This window comes from Talpa europaea (genome assembly GCF_964194135.1).
Source record: "Talpa europaea genome assembly, chromosome: 5".
Classification (NCBI taxonomy): domain Eukaryota; kingdom Metazoa; phylum Chordata; class Mammalia; order Eulipotyphla; family Talpidae; genus Talpa; species Talpa europaea.
In genome coordinates, this window is record NC_140071.1 from 44,498,548 (window position 1) to 44,519,698 (window position 21,151).

At 36.5% G+C, this 21,151-nt stretch overlaps 2 protein-coding genes across 2 annotated transcripts in view; one reads left to right on the forward strand and one right to left on the reverse strand.

Moving 5' to 3' along the window:
- ACOT12 (acyl-CoA thioesterase 12) overlaps positions 1-1,113 on the forward strand; it is a gene marked incomplete at both ends in the record, with an annotated part of 38,019 nt that extends 36,906 nt beyond the window's left edge. Inside the window, 2 exons of the mRNA XM_084232930.1 lie at positions 564-690; positions 946-1,113. Coding sequence (XP_084089056.1) covers positions 564-690; positions 946-1,113 — 295 coding nt within the window. The remainder of the gene's footprint in view (positions 1-563; positions 691-945) is intronic.
- An 11,087-nt stretch (positions 1,114-12,200) lies between these two features.
- On the reverse strand, positions 12,201-20,359 carry ZCCHC9 (zinc finger CCHC-type containing 9; the record flags this gene model as incomplete). Its single annotated transcript, XM_084233470.1, has 6 exons — positions 20,317-20,359; positions 18,936-19,341; positions 15,842-15,992; positions 15,498-15,590; positions 13,515-13,583; positions 12,201-12,319 (listed from the first exon to the last, which is right to left on the reverse strand). The coding sequence occupies exons 2-6, from the start codon at positions 19,314-19,316 to the stop codon at positions 12,201-12,203; spliced, it is 813 nt and encodes a 270-aa protein (XP_084089596.1). The 5' UTR covers positions 19,317-19,341; positions 20,317-20,359.
- Positions 20,360-21,151: the final 792 nt, after the last annotated feature.

The following is a 21,151-nucleotide window of genomic DNA, read 5'->3' on the forward strand; positions in this document are numbered from 1 at the left end:
AGGAATTAATGTTAGATGAAAAATCAAAATGTAGGCCCAATATTCATAAAATGACAATATTTCTGTGGAAGTCAATATATATGTATTTTCTTATATTCGTTCACAGAAGGTAAAGGTATGGAACAATATAGAACAAAATGTTAAAAGTAATCATCCTAGGATAGAAGTGGTTTGTGGTTACGGTAGACTGAAGAAGACTTCTATTGTTAGTCTGTAGGATTCTCTATAGTTGGTAAGACAACGGGTATGTTTTTAAATCAAAAAACGAGAAGAGACTGAAATTATGACACATTAGGGTACAATGAAACCAGTTTGACTGCATCTTTGTGTAATTATGCCAAGTGTATTAAATCTCAGGCAGAACACACCCATGGCTTTTTATTTCCTCTGCCTGAATATAGGGATTATTTTCTAATGCAAACTACTCATCTAGAAGATGAATGGGTCTCCATAGTTTCACTTCCGCTTACATAGATACATCGTTTTAAATCTAGGAACCTGTTTTTTAACAACTCTTCTTCACTTCTCAAAAAGAACTTAGAAAATATCCTTTTATCTTTTAGGAACATTTTCACAGTGGCAATGAAGTCAATTATTCTGCCATCAGTCCCACCTTCTCCACAGTACATCAGAAGTGAAATCATATGTGCTGGATTTCTCATCCACGCTATTGACAGCAGTTCATGCACTGTAAGTTTGATGAAACATCTGCAGATTAATTTGCTCCTACAGAGATTGAAAATTCATTTACCCCAATTTCCTAATTAACTGTAAATCTATAATGTGTGTTCACACATTGGGAATCCTAAGGTCATCCTTTCAGAGCCATTCCAGAAGGTGCCCAGGAGATCAGGGTCATAGCCTCCCTTACAAGATTCAGATCCCCCTTTCAAAAAGCTCCGAGTCAATAAGAAATTAAAATATTGTATTTTCTTTTTGAAACAGGTGTCTTACTTTAACCAGATTTCTGCTAGCCTCTTTCCTTACTTTGCTGGAAATCTTGGTGGCTGGTCAAAGTCCATTGAAGAGACAGCAGCCTCCTGTATACAATTTATAGAGAATGATGGGTTGATAAGAACATTAAATGATAAACTTCCAACTGCCATAATTTAATTTCCCACTTTTTCCAAAAAGAACCCTTAGCGATGACGTTTGCAAGCTTTTGGGACACAAAATAATTTGATCAGCCTAAGCGAAATACAGTTAGGAAGAGGTTAAGAAACAAATGGCATCTCAAGTCAAATAACAAGTGATTTGGGCTGGAATTAAAGAGCTTAAAACTATTTTTGATCATCTCCTAGGGGCACAGGCAATAGAAAATTGCCCATATGCAATATTTTGTATTCTGTAAAATGGTAGAAATTTAGTTTAAATGATCATAAACATTTTGAGGTTGCAGAAGTAAAATGTGCTCTGTTCAAAATTTTGTAAAATTTAATAAAATAAAAAATGTAAGTTGGGGACCTCCCTGGTGGTGCAAAGGGTTAAGTCTCAGCACTGTGAAGCTATCCCTAGCCAGGGAGCTAGCCCACATAGCACAGCAGACCTCTCCTGTCTCACCAGCTGCTCCCCTCAGCTGTTTATTCCAGTAGATCTACCTGTTCTGCTCCCCACTCTGTCACTGGTGAATCTTCTTACCCCCACCCCTGACACCTCTGGCCTACACCCCAGCTCTTGTATGCATAAATAAATAAAATAAATCTTTTAAAAAATATATAAGTTGGGTAGTTGATTAATGCTGTAGGATTGTTCCCTGTCCAGCAGGTATCTATATGTCAGGAGCATCTGACAAGATATATTACATGTTTTACAGCTTTAAATTAGGAATAGGAAGACATTAAAATATAATGGGGCCCAATCAATTTTAATAATAGGAATTACTTTGCTAGTGTCATTTAACATATATTCAAGGTGGCTGAGCAATTTAGTATCTATTGCTATATATACACACACAAAGTATCTGCAAAATGTGATATTGCAGGGAAAGAGAATATTAACTGAGCTCTTCTTTCACAGTCATTACAGTAGCACTTTATTCCTTAGACTTCAACATTCATTACTGTACTCTGTGATTTGTCTTGACTCATACGATAAAACAGTATATGTCAAGTTAGCCTCATCTGCAGGACATGCTTAAAATATTGAAGGACTTCTTCATTTGTGTTTAAAGCATTTAAGAGGCTGGGCACATTCTGCTGTTAGTTTCTCAGATCTCTAACTTTGTTCCCACTGCCTGTCCACTCACCCCAACCACTGACCCAGTCTAGGTCTAGTTGTAATCATTTTCATTAGACTCTCAGCAGTTATGCATTTGTGAACTTTTATTTGTGAACTGTGCCCCAATTTTATGAATTAACCTTTATATATAATAATAATCGTGGACATTTAGATAAAATCCACTACATTCCAGAAGTAGAAAGATTTTTGAGTCTATTTTTAAGTTTTTTAAAATGGTGAAAAAATGGGTAGTAAAGGGATTAGAGTACGCTAAAATTGTGTAAGCTAAAATTTCAGAGCTCTCTTATAATTGAGACATTTTCAACAGCTGTCTGTCCTAGATTTTTTATTTTATATTTTTAAAATATTTTCCTGAATAGTAATAGAAACATTGTGAGATTGATTGAAAAGAGTCATTCTAGCTGGATGACTTTTAGACAAAAGGATGTTTGTTGCCTGCTGTAATTTATAATAAAGGCAAAGTCTATACCTGCACAGATCAATCTGGGAATCACCAGCCACATGTGGATGTTACAATTAACTTAAATTAAATAAAATTTAAAAATCAGTTCTTCAGGTCACATGTGGTTAAGTGGCTACTATATTGGATAGTGCAGATATAGATCATTACTATCATCACAGAAGATTCTTTAGTGTTGAGCTAAAGAAAAAGGACCTATTATTTTCCCATTTTCAACCATCTTCATATCAAACAGCCCCTCCTATCTTATCTAAAGTGCTTATGAACAAAGACACAGGGCTCACCCATCTGGCTTTCTTGGCTCAGTCAGCATGGTCTAAATTGAAGTGCTCACTATTGGAATAAAGAAGTTTCAAAAAGATGTGACACAGGAAAAGACAGCAATACACTCAAGTTCTACTTAGGGCATCCCAAGAAGCTAAAAACCTATTGCCCTTAACACAACTGACTAGACATTCATGTTACAAATTCAGCAATGACCCTTAGTTTTGCATTTCCTTTCTTACTGGAAATATAGCTGACCATACTTTCCAGAAGGCTTCCTAAAGGGACATTTGAGAAAATCCCTGTAGGCAAGGCTGAGCCATGGTGATCTCTAGATGTAGTATATTTCCTGCAGACGGACTAACAAAGACCCTTATGGGAATGTTTCTGGTACTTTCTGGGGAAAAAAAAAAAAAAACAGAGAAAATAGAGATGCCAGAATAGAGGTATAATTAAGGGGACTGAATTAAAGCTAGCCTTTTTCTGCTCTCTGTGGTGATCAAGCTTTAAGCAAATATGATTGGTCCAAGGGTAAGAAACTAGGCTGGCGCATCAGTAGTCACCTGCAAACTCTTTGAGAAGGACAGAGAAAACATAAAATTATAGTCAAGCTTCTTTTTTCCTTTGGGGTATCAAAATATCTTAAAGAACACTCAAGATTTCATGCCTTTCTTGATGATAAGAGTTTTCAAGTGCTTGTAGCAGAACTAAAACTTTTTGATTATGGAAAGAAAGTGATTTCTATTAATTCTTCCTGGTTTCAGTGTAACTGGGTTTCTAATCTGTATTCAGCTTTCTATCATCTTTTAAAAGAATATAGAGGGCAAATATGAAAAATGAGCAGAATATTTACTCTTTTACTCAAATATCTCATATATGTCCTCTCTCATTGTTCTGTTCATATTTTTTATGGCATATCTCAAAGATTAAACTTGAAAAATTTTATTGGTAAATTTATAGGAGTAGCTTTGAAAATATATGTTGAAAAGTGTATGTTAAGGAATAAATTTTGTGATTATAAATTATTAAAATGGAAACTATTAAGTCTCTTTATTATTTACTTCACCCATTTAAAGGTAATAAAATCTTGGGGCAGGCAGTTTCATGGGGTCTTATGGGCTGCACATACTTGTATATATGCCAGAACACAAGACATACCCATCTCCTGATCCTGAGCATTTTTGTACCTAGTTCCATAGGCAATTAGAAGTTCAAGGTGACCACACTCTGCTGTAACTACTCACTTCTGGGAGAGGTAGGGAGAGGGGACTTAACTGGATTGCTGCTTGCTATAGTATTTCCAACTCCCTCAAAGAGTGCTCAGTTCTGGGTTCCTCAGCACTGACACAAACCCACTAAGTCAACAGCATCCACAGGGGTCATCATGCCACCTTCTGGGACTTGGGAAGAAAAGAGAAGCAACAAATATTATTGCTTGCTGTGCTTTGAATAACAGTCCTTTGTTTCAAAACCAGGAATCTTAATTCTTCTATCAACATCCATGAAACAGTAGCAAGCTTAACTCATTGGTTTCATAAGAATCTCAGACCCTTCACAGTTCTTGACAGTAACCCACCTTCAGATTCAAAAGTCAGAAAAATAACAGGTGACAAATGTCTTCTTCATTTTATACAGTTTATACGATATAAAAATTATTGCTGCCACCTTTCCTTTCCTCATTTTATGACCTTTTTAGGGCCATTTGAAAATAGATTGGAAATTAATATTTGTATGATTTGTATGTATGTAATGTAGCTCATTACCCCTTTAGGCCTTCCCTTCTTTCCTTACCAGCCTTTGATTCCATGGTCCATCATTATATAATCACTCCCTGGAAAACACCCATCTCTCTCACCTTTCATTCAGCTGGTCTGCAAAATCACAAACATGGTTAAATTATTCAAAATGTCTCATCCATGTGAATGGAACACCTGAAAATTGTATACTGTTCTCACTTAAATTTCACACTCTTCTCACTTAAAATTTATTACCATAAATTTCAACGTGGCATTCAGGACTCTGATAATCCGACTCTATTTTCTTACAGATTTGCTATTCAGTTTCCTCTTCTTTCAACTTCTCATGTCTCCTTCCCTCCCATCAGCTCAGGAATCTCAGGAAATACTTAATTGACAAAATATAGATGACTAGCTAGGAATCTTCACATTCTCATCTCTGCATCTTCCACATTCCTGCCAGCTCTATCATTATAATGGATGAAATATCCCTGTTCCTGGCAAAGAACAATTTCTCTTACTTTCTCTAGGGCTGCCCTCCTTTGCTTCAGGAATTTCTTTGCCTCCACTGGAATGTTTCCATAACCATGATTACACTAACTTAGGGCTCTGTTCTTGGCCTCTTCTCTTCTATTTCCACTCTTCTGTTGAGTGCAGTCTCCAGGTTTTCAAAGCCATCTACCTGACAATAACTCCCAAATCTATGTCTTTCGCCCAAACCTCTCCAACTACCTAGTTATCTCCACTAATATTCATTTCAAAGTAAATATTTCCAAAATTCTGCCATATTTCTTTCCCCAATTCCCCCCTCCCCACCTGCCCCTTCAGGATATCTGATCAGCTCTACGCTAAACAGAATTGGAACCTGGCCCCTTTGAGCCACCTTTACCACCACGACCCTAATCTGAACCATCTCTCATCTGGTTTGTAACATTTTTTGTTCTTGCTCCTCCCTTTACTCTACACTTAGCCCAATAATCATCTCATGTCTTATTTCGCCTCAAAAGCCATGAGTAATTTAGTATCACATAAAGTAAAGCCATGCTTCATAATGTTCCATGAGGCTGTATGGTACATTATTTTTCAGAAATGTTCACTCCCCCACCATCATCCCCATGTCCATGAATGGAGTGTACTATTCTACTCCTTGTCTGAGTTTGACTGTGTGATTCATCAGTGGAATATTAGCAGACATAATGCAACCATAGACTTGAAAAGTGATTTTGCAAATGGACATGCCCTTTTACATCTATGCTGCTGTCATGAGAAAAATATGTCAAGATCAGCCTGCTGGCCCCAGAGAGACATATGGACCCAGAACTCCTTAATCTGAATCCAGCTTAGCTTGATTAGCTTAGCTCTACCAATTTCAATCCAAACTTCGTATGGATGTGTGAACAGACCCAACTGAAATTAGCAGAGCTATTCAGGTAAGTCTAGCCTCTGATTCACTAGCATGAGCTAAAGAAGTGCTTATTATTGTATGCTTCCAAGATACTTTCACTGCTACACAGTAGAAATTAACTAGTAGAGCGTACAAGATATGACCCCTGCTAACTAACTGATCTTCTACAAGTTTCTCCCTCATTCTTTTCCAGCCATATTAGCCTTTTGTTTGTTTTTCAACTACATCTGGCATGCTCCTTTCTCACTAACTGCGCTTACAATTGCATCTCACATTAAGATGGCAAGGGTTTACTCCTTTAACTCTATCTGGTTTTTACTCAAATGTCACCTTCTAAAAGAAACCGTTTCTAAGGCCCCTTCTTAAAATGGAAATCTTCTCCCCGCTACCCCAAGAGCTTCCTTTCCACTCTTTTTTCTTTTTTAATACTTATAACCTAACATATATTTTATCTATTTTTTTTTTTGCCTGTCATCCCTAACTAGAATGAAAGCTTTGTGAGAGCCACGATTTCTGTTATATTCATTGTTAGATGCTCAATATTAGTCTATTGCCTGGCATGTAATATGTATTCAATAAATTTTCTTTTAATGTCTTCCCCATTTTAAAGTTAAAATTTGTTATGTGTATCTTGTCTTCACAAGACTAGAAGTTGTAATATTTAATCCACTCTCCTAGGTTATAGACTGTTACCCACAAGTTACATTATTTTTAATATTAACAATCTTTATCTACATACCTGACAGTATATGTACTTTCTATTCTTCCTTGCATCTTAGATCTTATATCTGATAAGACTTTACTTTTGCCCAAAGTATAACATTTAGAAATTTTTTAGTAAGTAGTTTTTGGTAGTAGATTCTATTTTTTTACTTTCTAATTACTTTATCTGTCCTCATTCTTTTTTTTCTCATTCTTTAAATAGTTTCATATACTTCTATATTAAAAATTATTTTCTCTTTGCATATTGAAGAGTTCTCCTTGTTTTCACTGTTACATTAGTGAAACAGTGAATTTTTTCTTTCCTTATAGGTAATGTCTTTTCTGTATCAATGCTTTTAAATCTCTTTATTTTTTGCTTTTAAAGTACATGTAATAGTTTTATTGAAAAGATGTTTAACAAATTATAGAAATTCCACCATTTTCATTTTTGTTGACATTTTAGTCCTTATACACATTAAACAGATTCAATCATAGGGTTACATACCATAATGGGTGCTCAATGCAAAGATACCACTACCCTAAGAACTTCTAAGTACAAAAGACAAAGAAACCTTATTTACCAATGCAATGTAGCAAACAGCAAAATATTTCAATAGTTTTATTAATTGCCTTCTCAGGTGTAATAGAGGCCACACAGAGAGAAATAGCTGGCACTCTCTAGATCACAGAAGGCAAAATGTGACCAAAGACAAAAAACCTGTGCTTTCCAAAACTTTCCAGTAACCCCAAAGTAGGACACAAGAGGACCATGGTAAACTTCAGAAGTCTTAAATTCTCATGAGTTGACTTTTAGTAATAGATGTTGACACTCTGTTGCTGTTTATAAATCACTAATACAAGTATTGGTTTCTCTGATATTCCTGCAATGTTATTATTTATGAGAAAACCGACAGAAAGAACTCTGCACCAAAGCAAGGTAGTAAAAATAGAGGTTACCATGGAATAGTAAGACCCTGACCTTTAAGGGTTTTACAGTACGCTGTCATGCCTAATTGTGTCTGCCTTTTTATTTAACCTTCTTGGAATATGTTAAGTTTCCTGAAGGAAAATTAACAAATCCTCAATGATATAGGAAAATTCTTGGCCCTTTTTGAAAATATCGCTTCTTATTCTAAATTTTCAAGGTCATCTCATTCATTGTTCAGGAGGATAGGAGAGTATGTATATATGTCCATGTCCTTCTGTGACATATTTGGATTTATTTTCCAGTTCACTGATTCCGTTCGCCTGCCTTGTCATTTCAATAATTACATTTTCAGTTCTAGAAGTTTCAATTGGTTACTTTTCAAATCTGGTGGTTGCTATTTTAATAGTCTCCTGTTCCTTGCTCAATTTTTCAATGTGTTCCTGATTTCTTTAAATATGTCAAGCTTACTTATTTACATTTGATATTTGGTCATTCCAAAATGTTTGTAGGGCTGATTTTCCTGTTGTTGCTACTGCTCTTATTCATGATATCTACTTATCTAGTGTAATTTTGTTTCACTGAAGTCTGGCCCCTCGAACTTTGTGATTTCTTTGAGGAATAGGTTAAAGTTGCAGAACAGATTATTATAAGTTTCTGCCAGTTGCCAGCAGAGCACTTCTAGAATGAAGAATATTTTTGTCAATTTTGTAGGAATATGTCACTTATCTGCTTTAAACTTCCCAATGAGAAAAACAGGCAAATCTATAGAGAATGAAAATAAATTAATGATTCCACGGGCTGGGGCAGGTAGGGTGTTCATGAGGGTTGGAAGGAGGAAGCACTGACTGCTAATAGTGAACAGGTTTCTTTTGGGGTGATGAAAATGCTTTAAAACTATGATTTATGGGTCTCCCCTGGTGGCGCAGGCGGTTGAGCACCGCGCTATAAAGCTGTCCACAGCCTCTGCAGCACTGGATCAATCCCAGCCGACCAATGAGGGTCCCACATGGCACAGCAGACCTCTCCTGTCTCGCCGCTGCTCCCCTCAGCAGTGTATTTCATCAGTCTGCCTGTTCCGTTTCCCGCTCTGTCTCCGGTGAATCCTCTCACCCTCCCACACATCTGGCCTGTATCCCGGTTCTTGTATAAATAAATAAATAAATAAATTAAAAAAAAACAAAACTAATTATGGTTTCTGGCTTCTTGGGCCCACCCCTACAAACTAGCCCAGGCCCCCAGTCCCAACCTTTCCTTACAGGTACCTGAGGGCCCTGAGCAATCCTGCGGCTTACATTACTGTCTTGCAACAGTACTTGTTGCTTTAACTAAAGAGCCCCAGGCCACACCTCCGGGTTCTGCCCCAGAAATATTAGTTCTAATCCCTCCTTAGTGAACAGCCCTAGGCTGGGAACTGCAAAGGTCTGTGGGTAACTAAAGCCCAGCTGAGATGTACCTCGAGGGACCACTGGGGAAATACCAGCTCTGTACCTGGCACTGGGATTTCTGGGCCCTTGCGGAATGCCCTCAAGGCCCTTAGAGCTGTAGTTGTTTGTAGATTTTGCAGGAGGAAGGTTCTGAAAATCTTAAGATTTCAGGGAAGTTCAGAGAAAGAATTTTTGGGAGGAAGGGGTGTGGGCGGGATTATTTTTATTTTCCTGGATGACGTAAATATTTATCTCCAGTTGTCCAGGGCATTCATGTGTCATTCAAGTGTCAAGTTTTATATTTTGTATTCTGTAAGTGGCACTAAAATATATAAAAAATGCATGTATTTTTGCGGGGCCCCCTCCCGCGGAAGAACTCAAGTGATACCAATCTGGTCCTTGATGTTCAGCACGGTCAAGGCGCCGAGCACGCGGAGGGGGACACGCTGCACCTGCTCCCCAAGAAGATTGCCGCAGATGACATACCAAATTCTAAGAAGATTGACTGCCATAAACACAATGTACCTGCTGTTCCTGCCATAGCAACAATTTTCTCCTGTGTTTCTGCATACCCTTTTTGTTGACCTCTGTTACTATGAATTTTTTTCTTTCCTGTATTGCTTTAATCTTCCTAGTGACAATATAATGGTGTAATGAGTCAAATGTTACTCTTTAATACATAACCTCGAAAATTCAGCAACACAAGATCCAGTTAACAAACAAGTTAACAATTATATATGAAAAATAATATAGTAACTTCCTCCAACAGTCAAAACATTTCTCAGTACAAGTCATAAATAAAAAACATTCCTTGACAACCACTTCAAGGTGGTCTTGACTAAAAAAATCCAAGCTTGCAAGCTTTTAATTAAACCCAATCATTATAAATAAAATATTAACCTGAAAAAGCAGATAAAAAAGGTGGCCAGTTTCAAAACAATACTTATAATTATAGGTTTAAATATAGGTTTAAATTAAAAAACAAGTTAAACAAGTATAGGTAGGTAGGACTTACACTTTAACCATGAAAATATGTAATCTGTGACCAATCATTAGTTAAAATATAACTTGTTGTAATCCTAAGCATGTCTTATGATATATCGTGTCATGTCAATCATTTTTGTGATAAAAAATTGTATGATGTAATGCTTTTAGAAATGTATAAAAATGTACGTTGATTTTGAGTGCATTACAGTCAGATGTTCACTCCTGAAGCGTGTCTGTCTGTCATTTTTGCACCGAATCCTTGACCACCCTGCTCAGTCTCTCATCCCTGGGTCAGCCTTGCTAATCTACCGCTGCGCCGGTCGGCGGCATATTTTTCATCCTTAAAAAGGAATGAATTTTTGATATATGCTAGGATTAGGGTTAACCTTAAAGATACTATGCTAACTAAAATAAGCCAAATACAAAAGGACAGCTATTGTATGATTCCATAGAGATAAATGTTTTATCTTTGTATCAAGAGTGATGGTAGGGAGGTAGAGAATGAGCAGTTACTGTTTAATGGGCACAGAGTTTCAGTATGGGATGATAAAGTTCTGAAAATGGAAAGTGATAATGGTTATGCAGTAACGTGAATTTTACTTAATGCCACCACTATACACTTAAAAATGGCTAAAGCAGGAAATTTTATGTTGTATTTTACCACAGTAGAAAAAAAAATTACTTGAAAAAATATGAACAAAGGAACCCCAAGAAGAGTGGCACTAACAGTTCTGCATCAAAGAGTGTATTAAAAAATTAGACTTATCTTGCTGTTGACAAGTTCTAAATTCTCCAGAACCTTTTGCTTCTAATAGGACAGGTGAAATGAATCTGGGTATGTTTGGACTAAATGACCAAAGCAGTACTGCTGTTCTCTTCCAGATGATTTGTGTAACTCCATTTAAACAGACTGAGCAGGATTCTGTCATGTTTTCCTCTCTCACTGAAAATAAAAGAACAGCTCCTATTAAGACTAGAAGTGGAATTGTGCAGAGAAGTGCTTTTTTTCTTATTTGGTAAATATTTTGCTTCTGACAGCTCAGTAACTAATCACAGCTGTTTCCTTCACTTTCAAATCTGTCCAATCAGGTAAAATTCCAAAGGAAATACACAATCCACAAGTCATTCCATTATACACACAATGGAAGCTTTAATGTCGTTAAAATTATATATAAAGAATGCATGTATTCGTCAAATCAAACAAAAAAACTAATGGATATCTGATTAGTGTTCTAACTCTATTATGGTGATATTTGCTTCTTACCCGAATTCAGCTAAAACATGAACAAAAAGCTAAGTCTGATATACAATCAGTTATGGGCCATTATTCTGGCTAACTGAATTTTAGTTAGAATATTCTCTTGAAAATCAAGAGCAAGAAAAAGTTCTTATAAGTTACGGTACTCTTCAATTTTAACCATAATTATTTTGCAAGTTTTCATGTTAAAACTGAAAACAAAAATTTACCAAATTCCTGTATTATCTTCAACAAAGATTCACAGAAGCAGTGTTTCCAAAGGGACTGTCACATGGACACTAGTGAACAATGTCTAGTTCAAATCAGAATTAGGTATTCAGAAAAATACAAATGAGTCTTTATTCAATATTTCAAAAATACAGATTTTGTCATTTATAAATAAATTTCTATTATAATAATAAATCGATACTTTGAACAAAGAAAACAATATAACCAAAAATTCATTTCCAACTGCAAAGCAGTTACTCTTAGTTTAGGGGTAGTTCATATTAATACATAATTCTGTTAAGAAAAGATGATTGTTACAATCAGGTTTATAAACACTTAGTCACACCTAAGTTCTGTTAAAAAAAAGTTCTTTCAGAGAATCCAATTTAAATATGTTCTATTTTCCTTCAGTGATTTTCTCTAAACAGTGGTAAAGTACTCCTAATGGACAAGGAACTCAAGAAACTATTTGACCACACCCAGATCATACTGTTATCAACAATCTAGGCCAAGGGAGGCCAGCTCCAACTTGTGAAGTAGGCATAGTTCAGAATGTAACAATGACATGATAACTAGCAATAGTACTAATGTTCAAAAGTTAACAACTTTAGGTGTTTTAGTTTTGGGTTTCTGTGGTTTAGGCAAATCCAAAACTTCTTCATAATCTGCACTCATTCCTTGTGCCCAGCGACCAACTGTGACCTTTCGATCTGTAAATAAACAGAGCAGTCAGATATAAGAAAAACAGTAATCAAACACATCCACCTACAGTGGTACTGGTTTAGCAAAGAGTGACACGAATAATCACAAGAAGAGATGACTCCATCAGTAAAGGAAAAGGGGCCTTTCTTTAATTGATTATAACCCTTGATTTCAGAGTACCACAGGCAATTTCTCATCCCAATTAAAGAAATGCAGCAACTGCTTTGCAATGCACAAATTGATGAGAAAACTCCTTCATTCTTTCCAGAGTTCATCATTATAGAGTAAATGAATTCCAAGAGTCTGTAAACTGCAAGACTTATGAAGCATCAGTTTTAAATGCGTAAGAATCCACCTGTGAATTATACAACATCTGCTTGTCAGTCTTGTCATTTGGGAAGTGGCAATCCTCCCAGGAGGGAGAATTCAAATTCCACTTCATCATTTCAACTTCTCTGCCTACAGTGAAGACTACCTTTTACACAAGATTGTAAATGAGAATTCTTGGGTTTCAATTTAAATATTAGCGGTAGGAAATAAAAATAGGCAAACTTACTTATGTAATAATATAACTATAAAAAATAAAAAGAAATGTGTTTTTCCCATAAAAAGCACTACTGGGCTATTCTACTGTCTTACTTTCTCTCATGCAGGATTATCATCATTTCATCTAGGTAACTAATATAATTATGGTCACCACTTCCCAAAAAAGTCTGCCATAATATAGGACATTTGTGAAATTTTTTATGACCAAGGGTAGTATTCCACTAGGAAGAAAATATTACTGGTCGGATACTGCATAGGAAATACATTGTTAATACTTTTAGCAGTTTTGAAATTAATTCTGAATTTTTCAGATGCAAAGTATGTACTCATAGGAATACTGAAAGTTATTTTCATATTTATTATCGCTTAAGAAATCAATATTTTAGGGCCTCCCTGATGGCGCAGGCGGTTGAGGGCAGCACTGTGAAGCTGTCCTCAGCCTCTGCAGCACAGGTTCAATCCTGGCTGACCAGCAAGATTCAGTGCTCAGTTACTCAGCACTGTATCTACTGCTGACAGAAATGAGTTAAGTCATCACTGTAGTATGAGACCAGAGTGCCTTAAAATCAATAGTAATTCAGTGAATAGTTAATCACAAAATGCAGCAAAAAGCACAGCATGGAGAAATCCCTCTAAGTGGAAATCCAAATATATTACCTGAATTCTGACTTTCAGGGCAATCTTTCTTAAAATGTTCCACAGAGCCACAAAATCTGCAACCACCACCTATTAAAAGGAAAAGGCACTGAAAATTTCTCATACTTAACAAAGAACTTTTAATGTTTCTTTAAAATATCTTATTTGATTCTAACAATCTTGCCTATGTGGAAGAAGTGGGAAAGAGGAGAGAGATGGAAGGTACTTGTGCCCCGGAGTATCCAAAGGGCACCACACAGAAGCCTGGATCTTAAGTATAGTTAGATAGAAAAGAATCTATGAACTCTTGGACCTGTAAGCAAAATTTGTGTGCAGATGCATTTTTCTGAGGAGGTTGGTCAATGGCTAAAAAAAAGGGTTATGAATCACTAGTCTGCTGTACATGTCAGGTAAGGGTGAGCAGTTAGGAGAAGAATGAAATTAACTTTTAGTTTAGTGCCTTATGTCTGCCAGGCACGCTAACAGTAAATGCCTACTGACGAACATTCCAAGATTATGAGTTAAAACATACGCTTTCTAAAATGAGTTGTTTGCTTAATGGTCAAACACTATTGTTCAGTGGTCAAGCATTATTAGACCATGCTCATAAAGTGACTTAGAAAAATGACTCCAAAAAAAAAAAGAAAGAAAAATGATTCCACAGGATATAGATCTTTGAACTACTCCCCTTGCAGCAATTTTTTAAAAAGTATCTTGTCGGTTAGGTCGACCATCCAAAGCCCATTAGTTATGCTATCTGATCTATTGACCTATCTCATTAAATTTTTTGAACACTTTTCAGGCCCAGGCTTCTTTACTGTTGTATATGCCATAGTGAAATACAAGAGGCATTTGAATATATTTTAATCCTCGTAACTCTTCAAGATAAATCTAATTTGTCAAATTTAAGATACCACTGATTATAAGATGCATCATTATTTTATACACCTTTCAGGAAAAAAGAAAAATTTCCAATTATGTGGAACATAGCAAGGGTAGGATCCAGTTGGAGATCAGTGACACTAAACTGTGAAAAAATGTGCATCTCAGAATCAATGAATGAAATAGTTTGTTTTTTTTTTTAAATCTCCATTTTAAGGTGAGGAAATGAAACAAGAGAAGTTAAATAACTTGACCAAAGCCCCACAGCTAGTAAGTGGTGGTGCTGAACTGACTGATTGCAAAAGCTATACTTTTTCACTAGACTTCTCCAAGAGACTCTAGGAGATGACACAGAGCTGGCTAGAACCTGATGGTAAAAGTCATCATGTTAATAGATGACTCATATAAACAGATAGCAGTCTCCCCCTTAAAGTTTTGGATGTCACAGACTTCACTGTGGGGACTTAAAGACATTAGCTGAGCTAAAAATGAGAAAATTACATGATCCCATGCTATATTTAACTAAGGAAAACATTCAAAAACAAAAACTACTACAAACATTGAATAGCGTGTATTAGCCCTGAAGGCCAAAATGGTATACTAGACTGAGATTATCATCACAAAACTATTTTATTCTAATTGAAGTAACACCAGTTTATAATATTGTTTGTATTTTAGAGGTATAGGATAGCTCCCTTCAAGTATAACACTATTTTTAAAATCTAGTATTGGTTTGAGATGTAACCAATATGTGTTGTAGTTGAAAGTTAAAAGTACATATTTTATAGTTACAGTTAAAAGTAGATATTTACAGTTAAATATCAGTTATAGTTAAAAGTAGGTATTTATAACATAGTCTCACAAAAGATGCTGAAGCACAAAATGTTTGAAATGCAGTTTAGTTTTTCCAATTTATTGTCTTATTTTATATATATATTATAATCTGATATCAACTCTTATTATACAAAAAGTCTAGTACATAGAATAGCATTTGATAAAAATAACAAAACTCTTTTAAGATTTTGCTACTTGTTCGAGAATTTATTCCAGAACTGATTAAAGACTGTAAATTAAATAACTGCGTAACTCATATTTTTGATGTATGTGGGTAACAGTACTCACCATCAGCATAAAGTCCTTTGGAATTCTCAGGACAAGATCTGGACAGATGTCCCATCTCCCCACAAACAAAACATTTTGCAAAAGGAAATTCACCTATAAGACCAACAATTCCCGTTCAGTTAGTTACACATATTACAAATGAGGTAATTCATACTATTTTAAAGTATTCTGGATAGAAATATATTTGTGTTTATATAACTTAAAATTTAATCTCATATGCTTTCAAAACATTACGCAGCATATACATAAACAAATTCTATCAACAAAAAAAAAAAAACCCAGTTGCTCCTCACTGACCATTTTCCCCACTAACCAAACCAAAAACTGATAGGAAAACAACATACCAAGAGCGGGGTCTACTTTAGCCTTGCACTTGGTTATTTCGTGCTCTGTGGATCCACACCGATAACATATTCCAGTGCCCATCTCTTGATTCTCAAGGGCAGCTGGGCAATCTGCAATCCCATGGCCGGGTTTTCTACAATGGAAACACAACTGGGAAAACAAAATATGAGTTTCAACAATGCAAAGGTACACAAGCTTTATTCTTATTATCAAAAATCCTTTAAACATTTCTCATTTTAAAGGTTCCTAGCTCTTCTTTTCAACTCTCAATATTTTATCTGTAGAAAAAAATGTTTCACACATTCCTAAACAATGAAAAATGTCATTCCCATTAGTGGGTCTCAGTGCCTTTAAAGACTCTTAATCTTAGAAATAAAGTCATAATATGGCTTTGTAGAAGTTAACTGCTTAAAAGAATGAAGCAAATATGGAGTAATCATTTTACCTTCAAAGTTCATATAATTGAATGGATTTGGGTCATATAATTTCACTTAAACTATGATTTCAATCATACATAACATAAACAAAGTAGTTCATACCAAGAAAAAGTATTTTCTTATTATATCTTCCTTAATATTCAAAAATAGGTTTCACTTTTAAAACATATACACATTTATTCATTTATTTTTTTAAATAACAATTTTTTTAAAAGATTTATTTTTTTATTTATACAATAGGTGGGGTACAGACGAGAGGCACCGGAGAGTGAGAGGATTCACCAGAGACAGAGTGGGGAGCAGAACAGGCAGATGGACCTAAAGCACTGCTACGGGGAGCAATGGGCGCTACAGGAGAGGTCTGCCTCACCAAGTGGGAATCTCCCTGGCCAGCCGGGAATCGAACCTGCACTGAAGAGGCTGCTGACAGTTTCACAGTGCTGCGCTCAACCCACTGGGCTGCCTGGGAGGCCCTACAAAGTACATTTTAGAGGAAAAATTTATTTTGAGATGATTTAGCTCCAATGTAAAACTGAATAATGGCTTGGTGCTTTCCAACTATCTAGAATTTCTTTGTTTCTTTCTTTCTTTTTTTTTAACAATGAATCAGAACTCAGTTTAATAATCCAAGTGGGTAGACATTTAAGCTATTTTCTTTAAAATGGAAATGGCGGGCCTTCCCGGTGGCGCAGCGGTTGAGCGCTGGGTTGCGAAGCTGCCCGCGGCCTCTGCGGCGCCGGTTCGATCCCCGGCTGCTCCCCGGCCACCGGAGGAGGGTCCCACATGGCGCGCAGACCTCTCCTGCCGCCCGCTGCTCCCCTCAGCAGTGTACTTCGGTCCTTCTGCCTGCTCTGCTCCCCGCTCTGGCTCTGGTGAATTCTCTCACCCTCCCGCGCTTCTGACTGTACCCAGTGCATGTATAAACAAAACAAACAAACAGACCAGCAAACAAATAAATAAAGCATGCCTCTATACAAAAAAAAAAAAAAATAAAATAAAAAAAATAAAATGGAAATGGCATATGTATTTCTTGGATGACATTTTAAATTCTTTTCTTTTTTCAAAATAATAATGGTTTTCTTAAAAAAGCAAATTTAATGGGCAAAACAGAACATATATTTGCAATTATTTCTTTATTTTTTCATATTTAGTAACATGTTAGAAAAGAGTAAGTTCCATTATCTTCAGTAACATTTACATTCAGAATAAGCCAATCCAAACAAAGAAAATGCATTTATTCTACAACTTCAGGAAAAGCTACTGTTAAAAACTGGATCGCCACATAAGTCTTAGATTCTTGCTGAAGTGAAGCTGGTCTCCGGTAAACTGACAGTTGAAACCTAATCTTTACCAAACTTGAATAAGTCTTAAAATTAATGTAGATGGGATTATGGAGAGCAGACTGGAATGCTATATCTTAATTTTTGGTTACATAGCAAAAACAGGAAGTGAAGGTAGGTCACAAGCCACGTACCCATTTAAGGTATATGCTTTAATATAAAACATTGTCTTAAAAAAAAAAAGCCTTTCCCACTTAACTGCAAAAATAAATCTTTCTCAAAAGGTCACAATACTAAACTTTTTCAAGAGTTTACAATTCACCATACTATGTGAAATTATCTTTAAGTTAAACTAACTTAAGTTCTTTGTTAAATTAACCTGACTTTAAAATGTTTTTAAATAATTACATAACTTAAAAAGTTCAACCTTATACAAATATAAATGACTATCTTTTCTACCCAAATTTACCCATAAGAAATGTTTCATCATTATCTCTAAATGATTATCTTTAAATATGACGCTACATAGAACTAATTCTATAAATAGAAGCCACATTTTAGAAAGTTATAAAGTTTTTAAGCCTTCCCTGTGGCACACAGTATTCTACGATTAGTAGTTCTAATTGAAAAAAAGGTGTAATAACTGGCAATAAATCCTGATTTTTCTGTAATATCCAGCTAGAAGACTTGGGAAAGAATTATACTAATTACACTAATTCATTCTTGCTTTTGACAGCTCAAAATCTAGGGCTCAGCAATACAGAAATAAACCTGTAGCACCTAGACATTCCTAAGTACAATATCAGGAGGCAGGGAGCAATGGTTAGAGTCACAGGGAATTTAAACTCTATTATTCTGCTCTGTTACTAATTGATGTGATCCTTATTAGACCTCCTTCTGTACCTCAGTTTTTCATGGAGAAAAACAAAAGAATATCCTTTCCAAGTAAAAAGACCCGCACATAATTAACCATCTTCTTTATTTTGTTCTTTTTTAAATGGCTGTTTGAAAAAGGCTATTGGAAGGCAGGAGTGAGAACATATGTTTTACAGTCAGACACTAGATTTAAATTTAACTTCTGCTACTACCTAAGTAGCTTCCAGCAAGACACTTAACCTGTCTGCACTTCAGTGTTTTCTATCTATAATATGGGGATAACACCACCATCTTTGTCATGTTGTAATTAGTCAGTAGAACAAGTGCCTAGCATAAAGGAGGTGCTAAAGAGTCCCACTGTTAATACTAGCCCTCAAAAAGATACTTCCTAAGTCTAGTACATAAATTAATCACTCTGCTGAAATAAAAGATATACATGTGAGTCTATAAATTTATTTTTAGCCATTAAAGTAATGTTTTGGTAGAAGTGATAAGCTTACCATTGCATTTTTCTTTGCTGCTTGTCTTTTTAATCGTCTTCCTTCCCGACGACTGTCTTTCTTTAAAGCAACTGCTATTTCTTCCCTTACTTCCTGACTGTCTGCTGCTGTCATCTCACCGTTGTGAACCAGCTGTGAGTTCTCTCTTAGGTATTCCATAAATCCATTTACATCTTCATTTAAGTATTCCTTTTTCTTTTTGTTCTTTTTGTGTTTTGCTTGGGGTGCATTTTTCAGGGACAGCTTATTGGCTTCAAACTGTTTATTCTTTGGTGAACTTTGGCTTTTTCCCTCAGGGGAGCCCTTCTTCATGTCCTCCCATGATGTTGCAGGTAAGGGTCTCTTGTTATTTGTGGTAGTAACTCGTGCCCACCTGGTCATGTTTCATCAGAGGTACCTTATCAATCTTTAAGACAAATATGGCTGGTTAGTCATCATTAAGAAAAAAACATAATCTAAAGATATGTGCTATACAACATATGCCCATTGCTAAAAGTATTAATTATTGCAACTTTTTTTACTTTAGACATTTATATTTAACTAGATAATATGCTGCACAGATAAGTCTGTGTGTAAATCTAGCCCATACCAGTCAAGCTACTACACCAGTAAAACAACATAAATGCGGGCATATTTATTGCTTAAATCTAAACCATTTATTTTGCAAAATTTAAATCACATAGTAATTCAGTGAACGAAGCTAACTCTTCCCAAATTCTGCAGTTTTCCTGGTCGTTTATTTTCCTGTCTTTAAATACCTGGGATACTTTCTCCCAATCTTGTCGCTTAGTCTACCAATGCAAAGCAAATAATCTAGAAAGCAACACATAGAAACCTTGTCTTCTGATGTGAAGATAGTCATCACAACTCTTACCGGCAGACTGGTAAAATACAAAACCAGTGTTACAGTTCACTTGATAAGGATTCTTCCTCTCTTTACTAACCAGAGTGTAAATTACTTTCATTCCAATGATTTCAAATCTTCAATCATTATTATTAAGTCGCCCTTTTTAGGGCAGCATCGGGGCACCAGCCAGGGTTAAATTCTCAGCTCCTACCATCCGAAACACCCCTTCAAGACAAGCTGAAGGGCGGAGTCTAGGAATACTCGTGCAAAACTCGTCACCCCAAACCCCGCGACTGTCACAGCGGAGACCCGAGCTGTTCAACAGGTATGTTATCCTTCGCCCGGGTCCGGGGGAAGGCTACGCTCTGGGTATCAAGACGCCGACAGCGGCGCCGCCTTGGACAAGCCTCCTAACCCCGCCACTCCACTGCGTTTGGGGACTCAGGGCCCTCGCAGCCAGTCCGTCCGCCCTCCCGCAACTACCCAGGGAACACGCCCGAGATCCCTACGTCTCTGAGCTACCCGAGGACTCACGTCTCTCACCCGTCCGGGGCTTCTTACCACGCACGAATCTCCCCGTACAGCAAAGTCGGCGAACTAGAGAAGCCCAGGCCTCTGGAGGTGGCGTCAGCTCCTGCGGCCGGAAGCGCGGCGTCCCTGAAACGCGTCACTTCCGGCGAGCCGGGTCGTGGGTGGCTAGAGTTGGTTTGGCAGCGGGGTGTTAGCGTCTCGCGGGGCTGGTAAAATGTGGGTAAATAAATGCTTGTGGAGCGCTCGTGCTTGAAACGCGCTTCTCTGGCCGCGGGAACGCAAAGATGGAGAGTACTCAAGGCCTACGATTTAAAACTCAAAGCTTAGAAAGGGAGATGAATGGAGTGGGAAACACTAGAGCGGTGTCCTCGAAAAGATGATCTTTGATTTCAAATAAAAATACCGTGAACGTAAATAAGGCAGGTTGTTAAGGGTTTTCCAGGTTCAGGTAAAGTAAATATATTAGCACAGTGGGAGTTTGTCACTGTTAGAAAAATCTAAAAAGCACCTTTGATGAAATGTAAGTTGGCACACCCACCATGGAAAACAATATGGAGATTGCCCAAAAAGTTAGGGATAGATCTACCATATGATGGTTATTTATTCAAAGACAATAGAAACACAAATTTGAAAAGCTCTGTGTTCTTTGCAGTTATTTATAATAGCCAACATACTGAAACTACCTAAGTGCCCATCTGTGGATGAACGGATAAAGAAATAATGATACATAGAGAGGAATACTACTCAGTCATAAAAAGAATGAAATTTTGTTATTTTTGACAACATGTATGGAACTTAAGAATATTATATTAAGTGAAATAAGTCAAATGGAAAAAGA